Here is a 17,665-nt window from a genome sequence, read left to right as displayed (position 1 = left end):
AATACTTAACCAAGTCAATCACAATGGCATTCATTCTGGCACCGGGAATAACAATGATTTATCCGCGGCGGTGGCATGTTTCTTCCCCCTGTCCCTGCCTACTGTTAACCTTAGCCACGAGTGAGGCAAATCTGTAGTCAAAATTGCAAGCGTTGATCTTTGTTTTCAGTGGAAAACAAGCAAATAATTATGCACAACACCTCTGGAAGGTATGGTTACAATCACAACAGGAATAGTATTATTAAAAATGTACGATTATTATTTTTTATACATGCTCATCGATCGACCTCTGTTCCATGTCTTGAGATCTTATCCTCGAGCCGCCAGACAAGCTGGGCGATGGAGGTCGAACAACCCCCTGTATCGGCCTTGACGATTCCCGACTGGGAGGTCTATGCGGCGCGTTGTTGGTGGTTGCCGAAAGCTCCATCTCCGTCTGTCGCGTGTACTTGTGAAAGTGCAGGCCGCTCCGCCGTCCTGAAGCATCAGAAGTGGTTCCTCCAGTCCGTGTCGTTCTCTCGTGTACCAGACCGCACATGTGCCTGCAGAACGGGCGGAGGGCCGGGAGGCACGCGCAGACGATCCCTGCCCAGAGCTCTACGACGCTGTAGTGACAAAAAAGGTTAGTCTTGCCGAATCTTGAAGTGGTCGGGTCATATTCTTGACGGGTCATCTCGCAGCCGCACTACTCACCACCACATAGCTGTGTCGGAAAAGGACCAAAGGGAGACATCTTTCGAAAGCATCGTGAAAGCTTCAAAAGACTTGTATGCGCGGTATACGCTGACGCCAAAGACGCTGAGATTGGCGCAAATCATTGACTGATTAGCAAGCACTTCTTCGCCTTTTGAACATGCAAAGCTTACGAACGATGTGGGGGGGAGCAGCGCAGGCAAAAACTCACAAACCACCCGCCATCAGGATAGCAAGCACCCCAATCTTTTTTGCCCTGCCCACTTGCAGGGGCCGGAGTATCCACACAGGAAGCAGCAATATCACCAGGTCCGTGAACGAATTGATCATGGCGGTTGAGACCCAAATCTCACCAAGCCTGGTGCACGTGGGCAGGTCGGAGATGCCCGTTCCGAACAGGTCTAGGAGACCCCGGAGACTTGCCGCGCAGGCCATTGTGCCGCCGGCAAGAATTAGACACTGGATGATCGACAGGACCAATGTGGCGTAGGCAATGATTCGGATTGCGCGGGGGCTGGCGGTCGTGGTGAAGTTGAGGAGGTAGAGTATCACAGAGGCTTTGGCGAGGCCGGTGGCGATGCAGTAAGCCGGCATGGAGACGAGGCCGTTGAGCTGAGAGTTGTTCGGCGTTGTTAGTAGGGGAACATATGCAACAGGCGAACAAATCGGATTGAGAGAGGCGGAAAACCTTACCTTGGACAAATATAAACAATTCACAAGAGATGTCGCTCCACTCATCACTTCAGTTACACCAAAGATAACTGAGAACAAAAGGTTAGCTTGGACCATGGCCCAGATCCTGGGAGGCAAGATATACGAACAATATGCCTCCGTGACTGCGAATATTACCCCGAAAAGCTTATTGTCGCCCATGTTAGCTGTTGCACATTGCAGGATATGGATTTTGAGCATATGCTTACTGCAGCAAGGACAATAAGTGCTTCAAGCCATTGAACATGTTCTCGTCAGCCGGTGCTCGCGCGAGAGTCCAAATCCGAAAGGTTCCCTCGTCAACACTTACTGTCGCTTGCCCTCCATCGACGAAAGATGAAGCTGACCGTCCATAATCGAAGAAGCAAAACTGGTATTGCCAACGCCGGGAGGATGCAACACAAGTAATACCACGGTCGCGATGTATCCGGGTGGGTCAGTGGGAGCGAATCCCGTGTTGCGTGGCGGGGGATCAACATGGTTTTTGGATTAGTTAACCTTGCTGCTCGTTCAGGATTGAGGTACTCTCGGGGCACCGTTTTACAGGTGTAGACGGAGCTCAAATGAACGGTCGATCGCAAGAAAAAAGATCTTCCGTGAAGATTTGCCGCTGAGGATTTTGCGACCGAATGGGTATATAGGTAATTATTAGGTAGTAACTGCGCAACGACAAGTGCGCAGGGATAGGAGAACGACGCATGTGTCAGCTCGCCTCTGTCGAATCTGGCAGCCCTTAGTTTAGTAGCACTATTGGCTGGCTCTTCGATGAGGATAGCTGCTAGTGCAGGGTCGGATCAAGGGTTAACGCACCATCAACGGCCTAAGTAATCCGGGGCGCATGGGTTGCAGTGAGAGGTTATTTGTCTGTTGATAGTACTAACCAAAAGTTGCATAGCCGATCACTAGGGCCCAAAGTCTCAGGAGACACTGGCCAAACCTACCGGTGGTTCGGTCTGGCTTCGTGTCACTAAAATAGGCCAAAGGCTGAGGAAAGCTGGGAAAAACACGTGGTATAGATTGTTGTGCTCTAAAATAGGCGATAATCGTATGACACGGCTTGCTTTCCAAGGCGCCTAACATGAAATAGGTTTAACCAGGGCTGCTGATCAATGATCTCTCCGGAAAAGCTACCATGAGGAATCCGTCGGAGTTCGAACAAAAGCACCCCGCAATTGGCGTGCTAAAATGCCTCTTCATATCATCGTTCTTGTAAAGAGCATAGGGAAATATGTCTATTGTCCCATGGGGAGATTTAGCGCGGAGGCTGCCCCACGAACTGGCACGTAAATTGTGGCGAACGAATAGTGTGAGACACAATAGGGGACTGAAGCAAGAATTTAAAGCTAGCTTGCCGGTAAGGCAAACCGACCGAGAATCGAGCTGCGGATAACGGTTAGGAACTTTGGCAGCGAGCAGAATAAGTAGATGCGATACTTTAGATGCAGTCGTACTTTTGAACGCTAGACGGAGTAGAAGAAGCTGACATACACAGGTGGTATTACGTGCAACTGAGAAACCAACAAAAAAGAGGGGGATAAATGAAAATACAACAAGCTACCGGCAGACTAGAACTAGTCGTCGCCTTCAGTAACCTTCTTCAACCGTTCAGCCGAAGGCGCCGTGGACCACCAAATGTCCTCTAGATCGTCGTTCCCTGCGTCCGCCGCCACACCCTCGCCCTTGACGCCGCGGGTGATGCGTCGAAGCGGCATGGTGCCCGAGTCGACGATCCACCACAATTCATCCGCAAGGACCTCGATGGCGACCTTGAACACGTCGCGAAACCAGGCCGCCTCGACATGCTCGTCCGGCACGCCGCGGTCCGCTGAGGCGGCGACTACGTGTATCCAGGGCGCGGGATTTCTGCCGCGCCGCGAGGCCGTCGTTGGGAGGTCCTCGGGTGCCAATGCGAGCACTGAATCGACGACCTGATCCGTTGCCGAGAGGAAGATCGGTTGGCTGAAGCCTGGCGAAAGCGTGGATTGAAGCTCTTGGAATTTACTTTTGGGTTTGATCGAATTGGGGTTAGCTCCGTATGTCCCCCACAAGCTGTCAGTTACGTCATTTTGATGACTGCCTGAGGCTCTGGTTGATTCTGCCCGCCAAATGCCGAAAGGAGTAACAGGCGGAAAGGGTGCAGGCGGAAAAAGGACACACTCTGTTACCCTCTACAAAAAAAAGTTCAAGCCACACTTGAACGGACGGGGAGCAACCCGAAACATTCGAAAGAATAGGAGAAAAAAAAAAAAAAAAAAAAAAACTCACCCCCTGAGGATCTGCACATCCGCACCATCGAGCGCGGGGTCTTCAATCCAGCGCACCTCAAACATCTCCCGCGCTTTGGACGCGGCTTCCCCACTGCCGCCACTGGTGCTTCCGCCGCCGCCGCTTCTGCCATTCTCGACGGCCCAATCGAAGGGCACCTCGAGGATGCGTTGAAACTGCGCCCGGAACTGCTGCCACCTCTGGTCGGCGCCACCCCCGCCGTAGCATCCCGTCCGCACGCCGACGAACCCCCACGGCTGGCCCTCGTGTCGCTTCCTCCACTGCTTGAGCCAGCTCGGCGTCACGGCGTCGGCGGCGCTGTTGCTGCTCACGCTCGCCCTGCGGTCCCGCGCGTTGCTTGTGTAGGCATCCAGCATCGTCGCGCCGCCCGAGAGCCTCCTCTCGAAGTTGTGCTTGGACATGGCCGCCGCGCCGTGCTCGCCCAGAACCTCTCTCAGCCCCGCCTGCATCTTGTCCAGCTCGCCGTCGGGCAGCGACAATATGTCCTCTGCCGTCGCGTCGCTGTACCTCTGGTAGTTCCAGCCCTCTGGCCAGTAGCTGCTCGAGTGGTCTCCATATTGCATGTGCTCGGGCTTGGTGGGCCCAGGACCCTTGGCAAAGGGGTTCAAGATGTTGTTACCGCTAATGCTTTGCGCCATTGTAAATATATTGATTTTTGATGATGAATGGATTGGATTACCAGACAGCAAAGGGCGGACCGCTCTTGGAGTAGTTTAAATAAAGCAGAGACAGCGTTACTTATACAGAGATAAGACGTCTATCTGCCTTGCCCCAAAGTTCCTCCGTACCTTAGCTTCCTGTACCTCCCGTTGGTCCTATGGCGATCCGACCTTATCATTCGATCTACCTCACCCGAAGCTGTCAAATCGTCACACGTGATGGCCTTGTCCCCACTCGCCCTTTTTACCTCTTTGTGCTGAGGTACCTAGAAGGCCTACCCATTTACCTTGGGAACTCATGTAGTCTTTTTTTTAGGGGTATCTTTGCGGCAGACAACCTCAAGCTCGTGCGGAGAAATGACGCTTGTACAAGATTGAAATCGGGGCGGCATTTGGACCTTTTGTTTTCCCCACCCGACAAGCTGCCCTGAATTATCGCCAGCATGACCGCCGCCACCCTTGGGCGTACCCTGATTTTAACGACGTCACAACGCAGGTCTTGTTCAGATGCGGTGATGTGAGCGTTCTGAGGATGGAGGGCTGAATGTGCTGTGGCTGGAGATTTTCTTTCTTTTTTTCTCTTTTTTTTTTTTAGCATCGATGCAATTTAGTTCACCTTACTGCCTGAACTGCAGCGCTCCAAATCCCAGTCTTCCGTACCAGCCCCCCCCCCCCCCCCCCCCCCCCCCCCCGGCGAACCTGCCAAGGTGCGCCGCCGTGTCACACCCAGGGGATACGCCAGGGAGCCTGCCCAAAAAGCTCGATCCCAGCCAAGCTAAGCTTAACCGACGTGAAACTTGGCTCAACCCGCCAAGAAATTTTGACTTTGGGAAACCACATTCTGGGTTACCGCAAGACAGCCGCCGTATTTTTCGACTGGGTGTTCGGATGGCTGGAGCTCGAAAAATGGATGAATCGACCAAGTAGTAGGCTAGCATTGTTGATTTATCCGAAGACATCCCCTTGGTACGTTTGTGATTGGGAAATACGAATGGGGGTGTTCATATTGGGTTTGGTGGATTGTCCCGTCGAAATTTGATCTGCAGTTCCTCAGGGAGCATCACAATCGAATTCTGTTTGACCATCTCTGCTCCGGAAAATAAATGCAATCTACCAGCTTATGGCCAGCTAACTCTTTTATCGCACATTGGTGCTCCCCTACGTCTCAGTGCTGGACTTCAAATTGACGCTCCCCAAGTAAGCGAGGTGGGTGGGCATTCCACGACCGCGCAGCACCTTTCCTTCGCAGGCAGTGGCTGGGAAATAGCATTCCCCTGCCCTCCCCCAAAGCTATTATCGAGTGCCAACTTGTCGCTAATGAGTGTAAGTGTGGAGTCCTTGCCAATGATTTCCCTCATATCACGTAGGAGCACGAGACCCTGAGAGTGAGTTAAGATGCCGTCGTGTCGCTCCAGAAACTCGGCACGCGTTTATTTGCCCCGGACCTCTGGCCAACGTTCCTGTCTAGGAAGCCCGTGTCGCTGCGAAACCCGTCTCGTCCGCAGCCGAAGCCGCAGACAAGGCCGAGAAAATCATGACGCTAAAGACCAAGAATGACGACGCCTAATCATTCCTGACGATTGCATATAGCTATAAGCAAAGAGCAAAAGTAGGCAGGGGCCGCGAAAGAACGAGAACTTGTATCGTGCCAAGAATAAATTTGAGTATCACAAAGACTGACCTCCAAACTATTAGACACCATCATACTAACAATCCTAGTGGAGAATTAGACCCCACTAATAATGAGATGAAGAATGACTTGAGCCTGTCCCTTTCAAGTATAATTATGGCCTGAGAACTAAAAATATTAAATCATTGGATCTGATCAATGGCCTAACTCAAAACATACACTCATTGGTGATTCGAGCCCAAAGCAGGCCAGCACTAAGACAAGAGTAGACCGCTATTCAATGCGAGAGAAACCTTGTAACAAATTATTGCCAGGCTCGGCATGAATGCCATACACCAAGTTCAGATGCTCTCGCAGCGGTCCTGCCCCGCGAATGGAGTAGCCCTCAATCTAGGGCTGACACGCCTAGGCTCGTCTTCCTCATCGATAGCCTTGATGCTGGCAGGGGTAAAGTTGCGTAGACGCTTGTTGCATCTGTCAGGAGCAGCTTCTACCAAAGGCGTAACGTTGTTGTTTGTACCAGACGTCGTTGCCGATAACATAGGCGCATTGATTCCCTCCGAGAGATTAGAGAAAGAAGTCAGAAGATCGCCCGATGAACAGGCCCGAGAGCCAGCCGAAGATGAATAGAAAGCCCTGTCGTTGGTTGCCTCTGGAGGGCCTCTTGGCACTGCATATGGCGGCAGCATCTGAAAGCTTTGGTGAGAAGGTGTGCTAATATTGGAGCCAACAGCAGCAGCGACTTCTGCAACAGTGAATGCAGAAGATGAGAAGTTTCGCTTATCCAAAATCTCGGCGCAAGGCGAATGGATAGCTGGTGAGCACTGCGCAGCAAAATTGCTGAATTTGCGCGTTTCCTTTCGTGACTTGATCTCGGAAGCTGGCAGAGGAACCATGTGTGGCTGAACGGGCAGCGGGTGAGGCTGGTTGAGCAAGGAATGCGTCAGGGACGCCGCAAGATCGCCCGGAATTGCCGAGTTCGGCAGGTTGAACGAAAAACCAGGAGCTTTGAAGGAGTTAGTGGCTTGGCTTGGTGACAAAACAAAGTCAGGTACTTACGGTAGCTGCCATCCATGGGCCCAACAATCGGCGTGTTTGTCGGTGCTTTCACATGAGCCGGAGCGAAATCTTCCTCGGTCATGACTGCAGTAGGGACGTTACTGGGGTCAAGCATAACAGTGTTATAGCCGCTCCCAGAAGAAGAGTAATCAGGCACAGTGCCAAAGTCGGGCATGCTTGTATCAGTGCTTGACTTTCTTGCAGCCCTCATGTTGTAAGCGCTCTTGTTAAGGCCAGCATACCACTTGATGGCCGCATCGCTATACGAGACAGGCATCGGCGTTCCACCGATCACGGGGGTGGTAAACTGTGAGAACAATGGCAAGGATTGGTTGAAAGCAGGGTTGTTGATCAATCCAGGTGGGCCAGAGGGCGTCGTGAGCTGGTGGATCGGAGTAGAAAAACTTGGTCCTCCCATGTTGGTTGTAGCCATAGACTGGCGGCGAGGAGAATGTCCGTGGGACTCGGCACCATCTCCAGGTCGATAAGTGGGAACCGGCCGGTTTTCCGCGATGGACGTCCCTTTCCACATTGAGGGATTTGGCCAAGCAATCCTATTGGCTTCCAGGATATCTAGATTGGTGGCTTCTTGTAAGCCCAGATATTCCGCCGCGACTAACATGAGTAGGATATCTTACCAAGAGGGGCATGCTGGAAAGAGAACGCAACTACGTTCTTCACCCGCTCGATAGGGTTGCTTAAAGAATCTCGAGGAAACCCTTCGCTGATGACGATCTTGATCCGACCAATATCGTCACTTGGATGCCAGTGATCATGGTATAGAAGCTCTCGACGGAAAGACGGAAACCGGAAAGGCTCCAACTCGCCTGACTTGGTAAATTCTGAAGACAACCACAAGTCAGATCTTGTTTCCCAGAGATGTGCCATTGTTGGATTCTAGGAAAAGCCTACCAAAAGTGTTCGTAATTAGACAGGGCCAGTCCCCATTGCGAGCAAACGCCGTCGATCTATCAGAGTTCGGAGATCAGCATCCCGCAGAAGACACGGTGATGGCGTTTTCTGGTACACATCAAATCTTCTTACGAGACTAAGCGGCCGTCGATGTAAATCCGAGCATCGAACTGTACCAGTTCTGTGTGTTTGCTGTAGTTCTTGGTATACTGACTGATCTCAGGTGTACGCCAGCTGTGAATCGAGACGTGGAAGGGTGTCCCAGTAGAGAGACTTGGAACAAAGCAGGTCATGACAGGGAGGCCAGGCGAACCATGTCCATGAGGGATTTCGGAGTCGGCAACGACATGGCAAGCGACCTTAAATTCCTTCAGGGGCACTTTGACAGTCTGGTTCGATCCGGGCGCGATAGTTCGATCCGAGGGAAAGATGAGGATGTCCCAGTCCTCGTACCGCATTTTTCAGTCCACGCCTGAGGGCAAAGATTAGGTATTTTGCTGACCTATAACCTTCCAAAGAGAGCGACCGGTGCCGAAGAGCGCAACAAGCGATGTATACCTATGCCGAGAGTCGTATCTGATAAAGCATAGGATCTCCATCGGAGAAGATTTCACAGTCGGTTGTCTGGTCGTGCTAAGCCGATGTCGCTGCTACCTCGTTTGAGTACTTGGGCTGCGAGGAAGGTACCTTCCCAGGCTGTCCGCACCCCTACATTACCTACATCTTCACAACTTCCTGAGCAGTGCATTTTTATTGGTTGAAGGAAGGCAGTGAAGTAAGGAAACGGCCGAGAAAATTCAGTTTACTTCTTGATTCGTTAGCATTCACCTCCTGCCATCTAATTGGCGCCGGTACTGCGATTCTTGGGAAACTCTTGCTACTACCACACCACTGTGTGGCGGTCTTGAAGAGATTGAGCTCTTCCCTCGGTGAAGTGAAAAGCCCAAAATATGTGAACAATAAAACCGAAGCAAGTCAAGTAAGTACCTACCTACCTAGGTACCTTCAGAAATTATTAGCCGATACCGACCAAGCTAGCGAGGGCCGCATTGATACCACCTACCCGCCTGTGAGGTTACTTTGGAATTTGGGCAAACTTGAAAACCTACCTCAAGCGAACCAGCCTTGAGGATACAGCGTTTTTTTTTGCTGAGCCTGAATCGTATGCCGACTTTCAGTAGTGATCCGTCAAGATGGCTCAGCACAACATAGGGTGGTTCGCACCTAGGGGATGTTAGCCAAATAAAAGGCAACCAAGCTCCCCTACACCTGATGACTAGGTTGTCATGGGACTAATCAGGTTCAAAGACATAGAAAACACCCGATTTAGTTGGCGCCGACCGATTTCTCCCAATCCGCGACTTCTTCTAGACAAAGTGTATGTACAACAGGGCATTCCGTGCCTTTTATTCCTTGGAAAATGGCTCTGGGTCTCCAGCCATCCTTGCCTGTGCGTAGAAAGCAAATGTTAGCATCAATTCTTGGCCAAAAGCAACAGCAGCAGAGCAAAGTCGCAACATACCCTCATCGCACCGGCACCTCCGAGCTCGCGTTCGAGACCACCCTCAAACTCGCGAGGATACGACTGAATATCAGGGTATGCCATCTTGATGCCGACCAATACACCCAAAAAGGTAACAACGAATGTGCCGAACATGACGGCACCCTTGCCAGGAGTCGTCCATGTGTACTCGTGGGGCGTGAACATGCCGTGGAGGTCGAAGTCCTCGTGGACAGGCTCGCCAAAGTTCCTCCTCTCCTGCTTGTCCCACCAGTCTCCGTGGGGGTCGCGGAATTGACGCTTGACCGGGAGAGGGTTGACATATCCGCCGTTCTGGGATGATGGCAGACACAATTAGTATGGCTGCTTCCATGATATCCAGGCCTCACTCCGTATAGCCTAGCGCTTCCGACTCGTCACTGACCATTCCGGGGTCCTCCTCCTCTGTAAGCCTAGGGGCATCCGGGTACTTCTGGTCAAGAACATCGCGGCTGTTGATCGACGGAGGGAGGTAGGTTCGGCGTGAAATGAGTGGTAGTCGGGTAGCAGTTCTGGGCACCGCCCGTACAATCTGTCGCGACAGCATCTGGTAAAAGGCCGGTCAGCTAACTGCAGTGATCAATTGAGCTAGAATCATTGGAACAAAACACCTACCTTGACGTTTTGGCGCAAAAAAGGCGATGCTGTCGACCTGTTGGCTATTTGCAGCTTCAATTGATTGGAGCTTTGATGCGCAGCTCGTCGACGGTTGCTCGATTGGAGATGCGGCTAGCCAGCCAAAAATGACATAAGCAGAATTGATGCCTTAGTGCCTTAGGTGGGGTGGAGTTGCGGTGCTTCGATCGCGCCTCCACTGCTACCTTAGCTCAGTCTGGTCAGATCGCTTTATCGGTAGGCGCATGCCCGACTCGCGTGGAATTTTTTCGACAATCACAAGTTTTGCAGGCAACGGCATTTTGTTGGACAAAATCGCGCTGCAGCCAGCCCCCCATAGCTCTGGCAATGCCCAAACTTTGCGAGAGGGTTACTTGAGTCTTTAGCTTTCGATAGATAACAGTTTCGGCCTCTCAAATGGGAGTTGCATCGAGCTTTCGGTCCCTCTCCCCGCCGACCACCCGAAAAAACTATGACGGAGACCGCGTCTCCCGTCCCACCTCGCCAACAGTCGGATGCAGTTGATCGTGAACGGGTGAAGACCAACCACAACAAAGACCACATCGATGAACTGCTACCATCTCCCTTTATTTCCAAACCCCTCGAAGACATCGATTCTGTGTCTGTCCCGATTTTAGAAGCTGTCCCGTCGTCTCCTAGTGATAGTTCGCTCTCGGATCCGTTATCAGAACCTCCCTCGGACGAAGAAGAGATAGAGCTCTCCATCTTGTCCGGACGTCCTGGGACGGCCCCCGAAGCGACGAAAAACACACCAGAATGCACCGAAGAAAAAGAAGATAATGAGTGTAGCCAGGCCGGAGGTGCCTTGCATGAGGAAGATGGCGCGTTGGAGGAGCGCCCCACCAAACGGCGGAGGGTACGGGACAATACGCCTCCGCCGCCACCAAGCAAGACACGCGACGTCAAGCTAGAATCGCCGCCATGGAAAAAATTCGAAGCCGAAGGCCCGACTTCTTTCACGGACGAAGGCAAGCGGAGGTCAGGTCGAATCAACCTCGCTCCCGCACAGCTCCAGAGCGCAGACCAACAACCCCCAAAGCGCACCGTCAACGGCACCCAAGCAAACACGCCCGCCAAGAACAAGCATGCATCGACCAACGGAAATGTTTCGAACAAACAGAAGCCGCAGGCTTCTGCAAATGCGAACCGCCGCCCCAGCGCCGCAGCAAAGCCAACTCCTCCCTCAAAACCTTCCGCCTCCAAAACGACCGGTCGTACGTCCGGCGCACACGAAACCAGAACCTCCCAACGCAGTCGCCGACGATCGCCATCTCCTCCACCTAAACTTCCATCTCGCACTTCAGCTAGGAGTCGGCGGTCACTAGCGAAGGAAAGCGTTGACCATGCTGCTGACGAGACCGCGCGCGCGGCGCCCCGGATAAAGCTACGAGTAACGAAGCAAACAACGATACCTTTTGTACATCCAGCGCAAGCAAAGACTCGTCCCAAGCTGGGTCCATCCTTCGAAGAGTATTTCGATCATGCTAGAAACATTCCAGTCGAAGAGGGTGGACAGTATGCGACCGACGACACGCCCCCGATGACCGACGAGATGGCACTTGAAGAGGCGAGAGTTTTGAACAGGATAGATCAAGAGACGGAACCTGGAGGTCTTTTGTCTGTTGGGAAGTGCTCAGTTTATGCACCGGAAGTAGCTGATGAACCTCCACGCCAATGGGCTCACATGGACCACCTAGTCAAGGCCGTGTCCAACTTCAGGAGGTTGATGCTGCAGGAGCAACAAAGACATCGGTCGACAGCTAGGAAGCTCGCCGAGGCTTGTCGCGACGAATGGCTGAGGAGGCAACCCAAGACAGCAGAAGAGCTGGAGCGAGAACAATATGACATGTGGAGGGCAAAGTACGGTTCCGTCGTCCGGGCGATGTTTGGAACCTGGGAGAACGTCAAGGCAGAGATTAATCGGAGAAGGATCGAAGAATGGCAGGCTGAAGAACAGCGTCGCGTCAAAGCTGCACTCCAAGAAGCTGTCCAAATATCGGAGCAGAAACTCCAAGCTAGACAACTACACCCTGACGAAGATGGAATTACCGACGACGACAGCGGCATCGATCGGACCTCGGACGAGGAGCAGGATGACTCGGACGTGCTCGACGACGACGACATGATGACGGGCTCCGGCATTGATCAAGAAGTGTTTGAGGGCATCGAGGCTGATGCTGCTGACGAAAGTAACATGTCATCTTCTGAAGACGAGGAGGACGCCAAATCGACAGCTTCCGACGAAGGTCTCACCCAGGAGCAGTTGCGAAAGAAGTACGCGCACATATCGGGATTACATACACCAAACAACGATGGAGATACCCCTCTTACTCCAGGATTGGAGTCCAAGCCAGACGATAACGCAAACGTGGATGAAACGAGCGACGAGTCTGTCGACATGGATGATGATATGGGCTCATCGGACATGGATAGTGACGATGACGATGACGCTGAGGAATCTGAGGGCGACGATGAAGAAGATGAAGATGATGCGCCTGGTGGTCTTCTTGGACTCTTCTTTGGCAAATCCGAGCTGAAGCAGCTCACAACTGAAGCTGAGCAGGACAACGGTGTCAGTGGTGATGCGGACGTTGAGATGGCCGAGGAAGTTCCATCAGCAGAGATCAAGTCGCCACCCAAGGCCAACGGCTATGTGGATCCAACCACAACAGCCATTCTTCATAGTAAAACTGATGATACTACCGAACATCTTGACACCTCAGAGCAAAATAACAATGACGCCACCAACTTGAAGCACCCTCAACAGCAACCGTCGGCCCAGAGCCGACTACGGTCGGATGGGCCAGAGAACACAGAGGCTGCACCAACTGCAGTGGATTCGATTGACATTGCCAATACCGATACGCTGACACCTGGTTCACAGCCTCTCACCCACTCTGCTGTTTCCACCTTGCAGAAGGAAGGCGCCAAAGACCAGCTCGTGCCTCCAGACATCTCTCCTCTTACAGCTTATCAAGACGATCTCGATGACTTCTCGCCAGAAGCATCGATTGCATATGATTCTGTTGATCCTCCTGTCGCGACAGTCGCCGACCAAGATGTGTCTATGGTCGATTTGTTTGCGCCAGAAGATGTTTCACCAGTAACGCCGTCTCTCACCAGTCATCAACCCCCGACTACAGAACAGACCTTGGCAGATCCAGCGGAACAGCTACCGATACTTGATTCTGTCGCACCTGAAGCTTCACATGTCGTCGAGATGGAAATCGATGATGCAACCACCAAACAAGATGATATGGCATCATTACCCTTGACTGCTGATGGACTACCTACAGAGGCCGAAGCAACAGCCACCAAAGCTGGAAGCCCAGAGACTGATTTGCCTACGAATCTTCCCAGTCGTGAATCCAGTCGAACGCCCCACACTTCGGACACGAAGCCATCCGAGATTGACACCGCCACATCGGTTGAGGCGTCCGGTAATCAGGAGATTAGTCGCTCTGTCTCGCCTCTACCTGGTGCAGCCAAGACAGAAATACCATTCCTTTTACGAGGAACGTTGCGTGAGTATCAGCACTTTGGGTTGGATTGGCTCGCTGGTCTGTATGCCAACAACACGAACGGCATTCTAGCCGACGAAATGGGTTTGGGAAAAACAATCCAGACCATTTCGCTATTGGCACACCTCGCTTGTCATCACGAGGTTTGGGGACCTCATCTGGTGGTCGTCCCCACCAGTGTAATGCTTAACTGGGAGATGGAGTTCAAGAAGTGGTGTCCTGGGTTCAAAATCCTGACGTACTACGGAAACCAGGAAGAGCGAAAGAGGAAGAGACAAGGTTGGAGTAACGATGATGTGTGGAACGTCTGCATCACATCTTACCAAATGGTTTTGCAGGACCAACAAGTTTTCAGGCGGCGGCGCTGGCACTACATGATCCTTGATGAGGCGCACAACATCAAGAACTTCAAGTCCCAACGCTGGCAGACGCTCTTGGGCTTCAACACGCAAGCACGACTCCTGATCACCGGTACTCCACTGCAAAACAACTTGACCGAGTTGTGGTCTTTACTTTTCTTTCTTATGCCCTCTGAAAATGGCGTGGGCGGATTCGCGGATCTAAAAGAGTTCCACGACTGGTTCAGCAAGCCAGAATCTCAAATTTTGGAGAGTGGCAGAGAACAGATGGATGACGAGGCCCGAGCAATCATTTCCAAGCTGCACAAGGTGCTACGACCTTATCTCCTCCGGCGTCTCAAGGCAGACGTGGAGAAGCAAATGCCAGCCAAGTACGAACATGTCGAGCTGTGCCGCCTTTCCAAGCGTCAGCGTGAACTATACGATGGCTTCCTTAGCAGGTCTGACACAAGGGAAACGCTTTCTGGCGGCAACTACCTGTCCATCATCAACTGTCTGATGCAGCTCCGAAAGGTCTGCAATCATCCTGATCTTTTTATCGATCGACCAATCATGACCTCATTCCGGATGCAAAGCTCAGTTCCCTCCCATTTCGCATCGACAGAAAAGCTCATTCGGGGCAAGTTGTTCGCCCAACGACCATTTGACTCGGTCAACTTGGAGTTCATGAATCTGGTACCGGCAGCGCACGAGAGGTTCTCCGACACCTTTGCCTCGAGCGTTGCACAGTACAACGCTCACCGCGCGCTGAACGAGCTCAGGGAAGCCCAGAAGGTCAGAGCGCACAACGCTTTCTTGCCACTGGACCCCAGCACTGTGGAGTCCAACATCATCTACCTGGAGAGTGCATCTCGCTGGGGACGCTTTGAAGAGTTGCAGCACTGTATATACCTGAACGCATTGCGTCGCCAACAACAACCCATCTACGGCACCCGGCTCGTAGAGCTACTCACCATCGGTGTCCAGGAGCGACCTTTCAAGCCCAAGCCCAAGATTCCGAAAAAAATCATTGAGTGGTTTGAGAGTGACTCTCATCTCCTACACAATGCTGTGCAAACATTGGACCGCCGAGCAGAGTCGATGGAGATGCTTATTACCAAGTTTGCATGTGTCACTCCAGCGGTTGTCACCAGAGATCTCACTCCGTTTATGCTTGGCGAGAAAGGAGTCAGTGCGTTTGAAGAAGCCGACCTCAAGCTGTCGGCGCCAGTCAAGAGGCTACCTTTCATCCCCAGCGAGCGTCCGCATGATCCATGGCACGAGGCCCGCATGCGACTATCCATACAGTTTCCTGACAAGCGCCTTCTTCAGTACGATTGTGGCAAGCTCCAAGCTCTAGACCGCCTGCTCAGGAAGCTTCAGGCCGGCGGCCACCGCGCGCTCATCTTTACGCAGATGACCAAGGTTCTGGATATCCTTGAGCAGTTCCTCAATATCCATGGCCACAAGTATCTGCGTTTGGATGGAGCCACCAAGGTGGAGCAACGCCAGATCCTGACCGACCGTTTCAACCATGACCCGAGAATACTGTGCTTCATCTTGTCCACCCGATCAGGAGGTCTCGGTATCAATCTGACCGGCGCCGATACCGTCATCTTCTATGATCAAGACTGGAATCCTGCCATGGACAAGCAATGTCAGGATCGATGCCATCGTATCGGCCAGACACGAGACGTCCACATTTACCGCCTCGTCAGCGAGCACACGATCGAGGCCAACATCTTACGAAAGGCATCGCAGAAGCAGATGCTTGATGATGTTGTCATCCAGGAGGGCGAGTTCACCACCGACTACTTCAACAAGATTTCTGTCCGAGATGTCCTGCCTGAATCGGAGAGCGGAGCTGGAGCGAACTCGTTACTTGGCGAGGGCGATGCGGCGGCCAATGCGGCCATGGATCGCGTTCTCGGAGGAGTGGAGAGCACAGACACACGAACGGCTGGCAGGGCCTTGGAGCAGGCAGAGGATAAGGAGGACGTCACGGCGGCTCACGCTGCCGAGAGGGAAATCCAGCAGGACGACGCCGACTTTAGTGAAAAGCCACAGAACGCGACAACGTCGAGCACTAGGCAGGGTACGCCCGCAGACGCCCTTTTTGGAGATATGAACGCCGATCAAGCAGCAGCTGAGGGGCAGATTGAACCTACGGAGCCAGTCGAGGTCGAACACAACGCTTGGGGCGACAAGATCAAGACTGTGGACGACTACATGCTCGCTTGGATGGCCAAGCAACTGGAGGGCACGCCTTTGGATCTTCCCAAGGACAAAAAGAAGAGCAAGAAGAAGGGGAAAGACACGAGAAAGCGTTGATTCTGTTGTTCTAACTGTATCATCATAGGATTTTTCAGGGACATAACAGGGTCTGAATACATATTTAGACGGCACGAGACTAAGGAATACCGAAATTGGGTTTTGCTTGTTATGTTTTTTTTTCCTTCTTTTCTACCCTGTATTATATTTTTTTTTGTGACTGGGTTTCGCATTTATCCGGCATTATTCCGTCTCACACTCTTCTCTCTACTTCATGGTGTTTTTGTTTTCCATGGGGACTAATGGCATTCTTTCATGGAATAAAAAAACCAACGGTGTTGAGGTGCGGCGTATCTGGTTGGAGGTCATTTGGAAAGAAAATTTTAGAGCTTCACATGGGAAATAACAAAGGCCCTTCAAAGGGTGTTTTACTCTGTACGTTGAGAGTTATACTCGATGCCTTTGCTTGCTGTTTGTTGCAGTTGTTCCCTTGTTGATGTCATTGGGAGGCTGAAAAATCTCAAGAGTTTAACAATTTTTGCTAAAAAGGAGGACTGGACGGTCGGCGGCAGGAGTCCTGGTCATTGTCGAAGCGGGCGACAAGATTTTCAATAGTGGCTAATGAATTAATGAAACATGTTGTGTCAACCCTACTGGCCTAGGTTACTACCTAACTTCTCACCAGGCCACCTTGTTTGCAGAGTTGACCCTCACCCTTGCCAGCGATCTTAACTCCCGCGGCACTCGGGTTCTCCGCATCATTCTCATGGTTGGGGAGGGGCAGGCTAGCTGATGTGCGCTGTTCAACCAAGGCTTCTGAAGCACCGCCGGAAGCGATTGACGGCATGAAAAAGGCAGTTTTAGTCTCAGCGGATGGTTACACCATGGCCGGGTATGTGTTTGTTACTGTGCAATAGCATCAGCCCAGCCTCCCCCAAGCTCCCTTAGCTTTCAATCCATATCCAATCCCGAACTGAAAGACACTTGCGTTGCGAACCGGATAGTCCTAGACGCAGGTGTCTGAGCCGGCTAGACCTGGCTCTGCTGCCCTGGCCCTTTGACATATTTGGGAATAGGATCGACGTGCCACCGATCGGTCTTTTCTGACTGAACTTTTGCAGGAGGTGCGTTCTTGGTGGGATGGGGTTTGATATCCTCCTCTAACGGTGGGACATCGTCTTCAGGTTTTGGCGAGTGTTGCCATCTTCGTCCCAGGACGACTTAATCATGTAGCAAACAACAACGGGTGTGAAGGCGACGAGTAGAACTACGACCAGAGGCAGACAAGCAGTGGCTGTCAGCATTAAAAGTTCCGCAAGGATATTCAAGAGGTTGACCGTGTAGTTTGTATCCTTTCGTAGCTCACAGAGCTCGGTATGGTCAGAGGAGAAGGAGCATCAGGTCAGCCT

General features: G+C 52.1%; 5 protein-coding genes across 5 annotated transcripts; 1 reads left to right on the top strand and 4 right to left on the bottom strand.

Annotated features, from left to right (window-relative positions):
• Window positions 1-235: 235 nt before the first annotated feature.
• On the bottom strand, window positions 236-1,431 carry MGG_13736 (uncharacterized protein; the record flags this gene model as incomplete). Its single annotated transcript, XM_003708906.1, has 3 exons — window positions 236-605; window positions 905-1,305; window positions 1,387-1,431. The coding sequence occupies 3 exons, from the start codon at window positions 1,429-1,431 to the stop codon at window positions 266-268; spliced, it is 786 nt and encodes a 261-aa protein (XP_003708954.1). The 3' UTR covers window positions 236-265.
• A 1,194-nt stretch (window positions 1,432-2,625) lies between these two features.
• On the bottom strand, window positions 2,626-4,490 carry MGG_02186 (uncharacterized protein). Its single transcript, XM_003708905.1, has 2 exons — window positions 3,670-4,490; window positions 2,626-3,405 (listed from the first exon to the last, which is right to left on the bottom strand). Exons 1-2 carry the CDS (start codon window positions 4,326-4,328, stop codon window positions 2,976-2,978), a joined length of 1,089 nt encoding a protein of 362 aa, XP_003708953.1. The 5' UTR covers window positions 4,329-4,490; the 3' UTR covers window positions 2,626-2,975.
• Window positions 4,491-6,226: 1,736 nt separating this feature from the next.
• MGG_16054 (uncharacterized protein) lies at window positions 6,227-9,245 on the bottom strand. The gene is made up of 5 exons (XM_003708904.1): window positions 8,083-9,245; window positions 7,951-8,006; window positions 7,677-7,880; window positions 7,039-7,611; window positions 6,227-6,985 (listed from the first exon to the last, which is right to left on the bottom strand). Exons 1-5 carry the CDS (start codon window positions 8,406-8,408, stop codon window positions 6,321-6,323), a joined length of 1,824 nt encoding a protein of 607 aa, XP_003708952.1. The 5' UTR covers window positions 8,409-9,245; the 3' UTR covers window positions 6,227-6,320.
• MGG_16053 (uncharacterized protein) lies at window positions 9,176-10,213 on the bottom strand. The gene is made up of 4 exons (XM_003708903.1): window positions 10,106-10,213; window positions 9,876-10,037; window positions 9,473-9,784; window positions 9,176-9,398 (listed from the first exon to the last, which is right to left on the bottom strand). The coding sequence occupies exons 2-4, from the start codon at window positions 10,035-10,037 to the stop codon at window positions 9,357-9,359; spliced, it is 516 nt and encodes a 171-aa protein (XP_003708951.1). The 5' UTR covers window positions 10,106-10,213; the 3' UTR covers window positions 9,176-9,356.
• Window positions 10,214-10,351: 138 nt separating this feature from the next.
• MGG_02183 (helicase swr-1) lies at window positions 10,352-16,906 on the top strand. Its single transcript, XM_003708902.1, has one exon. It carries the CDS (start codon window positions 10,578-10,580, stop codon window positions 16,314-16,316), a length of 5,739 nt encoding a protein of 1,912 aa, XP_003708950.1. The 5' UTR covers window positions 10,352-10,577; the 3' UTR covers window positions 16,317-16,906.
• Window positions 16,907-17,665: the final 759 nt, after the last annotated feature.

The sequence above is a fragment of the Pyricularia oryzae genome, chromosome 1 (assembly GCF_000002495.2).
Source record: "Pyricularia oryzae 70-15 chromosome 1, whole genome shotgun sequence".
NCBI classification, from domain to species: domain Eukaryota; kingdom Fungi; phylum Ascomycota; class Sordariomycetes; order Magnaporthales; family Pyriculariaceae; genus Pyricularia; species Pyricularia oryzae.
This window is presented reverse-complemented; position numbering and strand designations above follow the sequence as displayed.

Coding starts and splice junctions, on each gene's coding strand:
- MGG_16053 (XM_003708903.1), bottom strand. CDS start 10,037: ATGCTGTCGCGACAGATTGTACGGGCGGTGCCCAGAACTGCTACCCGA. Junction 9,785..9,875: donor AGGAGGAGGACCCCGGAATG/GTCAGTGACGAG, acceptor CCATCATCCCAG/AACGGCGGATATGTCAACCC. Junction 9,399..9,472: donor GAGGTGCCGGTGCGATGAGG/GTATGTTGCGAC, acceptor TTCTACGCACAG/GCAAGGATGGCTGGAGACCC.
- MGG_16054 (XM_003708904.1), bottom strand. CDS start 8,408: ATGCGGTACGAGGACTGGGACATCCTCATCTTTCCCTCGGATCGAACT. Junction 7,881..7,950: donor TCTAATTACGAACACTTTTG/GTAGGCTTTTCC, acceptor GGTTGTCTTCAG/AATTTACCAAGTCAGGCGAG. Junction 7,612..7,676: donor TTTCCAGCATGCCCCTCTTG/GTAAGATATCCT, acceptor CCACCAATCTAG/ATATCCTGGAAGCCAATAGG.
- MGG_02183 (XM_003708902.1), top strand. CDS start 10,578: ATGACGGAGACCGCGTCTCCCGTCCCACCTCGCCAACAGTCGGATGCA.
- MGG_02186 (XM_003708905.1), bottom strand. CDS start 4,328: ATGGCGCAAAGCATTAGCGGTAACAACATCTTGAACCCCTTTGCCAAG. Junction 3,406..3,669: donor GATGTGCAGATCCTCAGGGG/GTGAGTTTTTTT, acceptor CAAACCCAAAAG/TAAATTCCAAGAGCTTCAAT.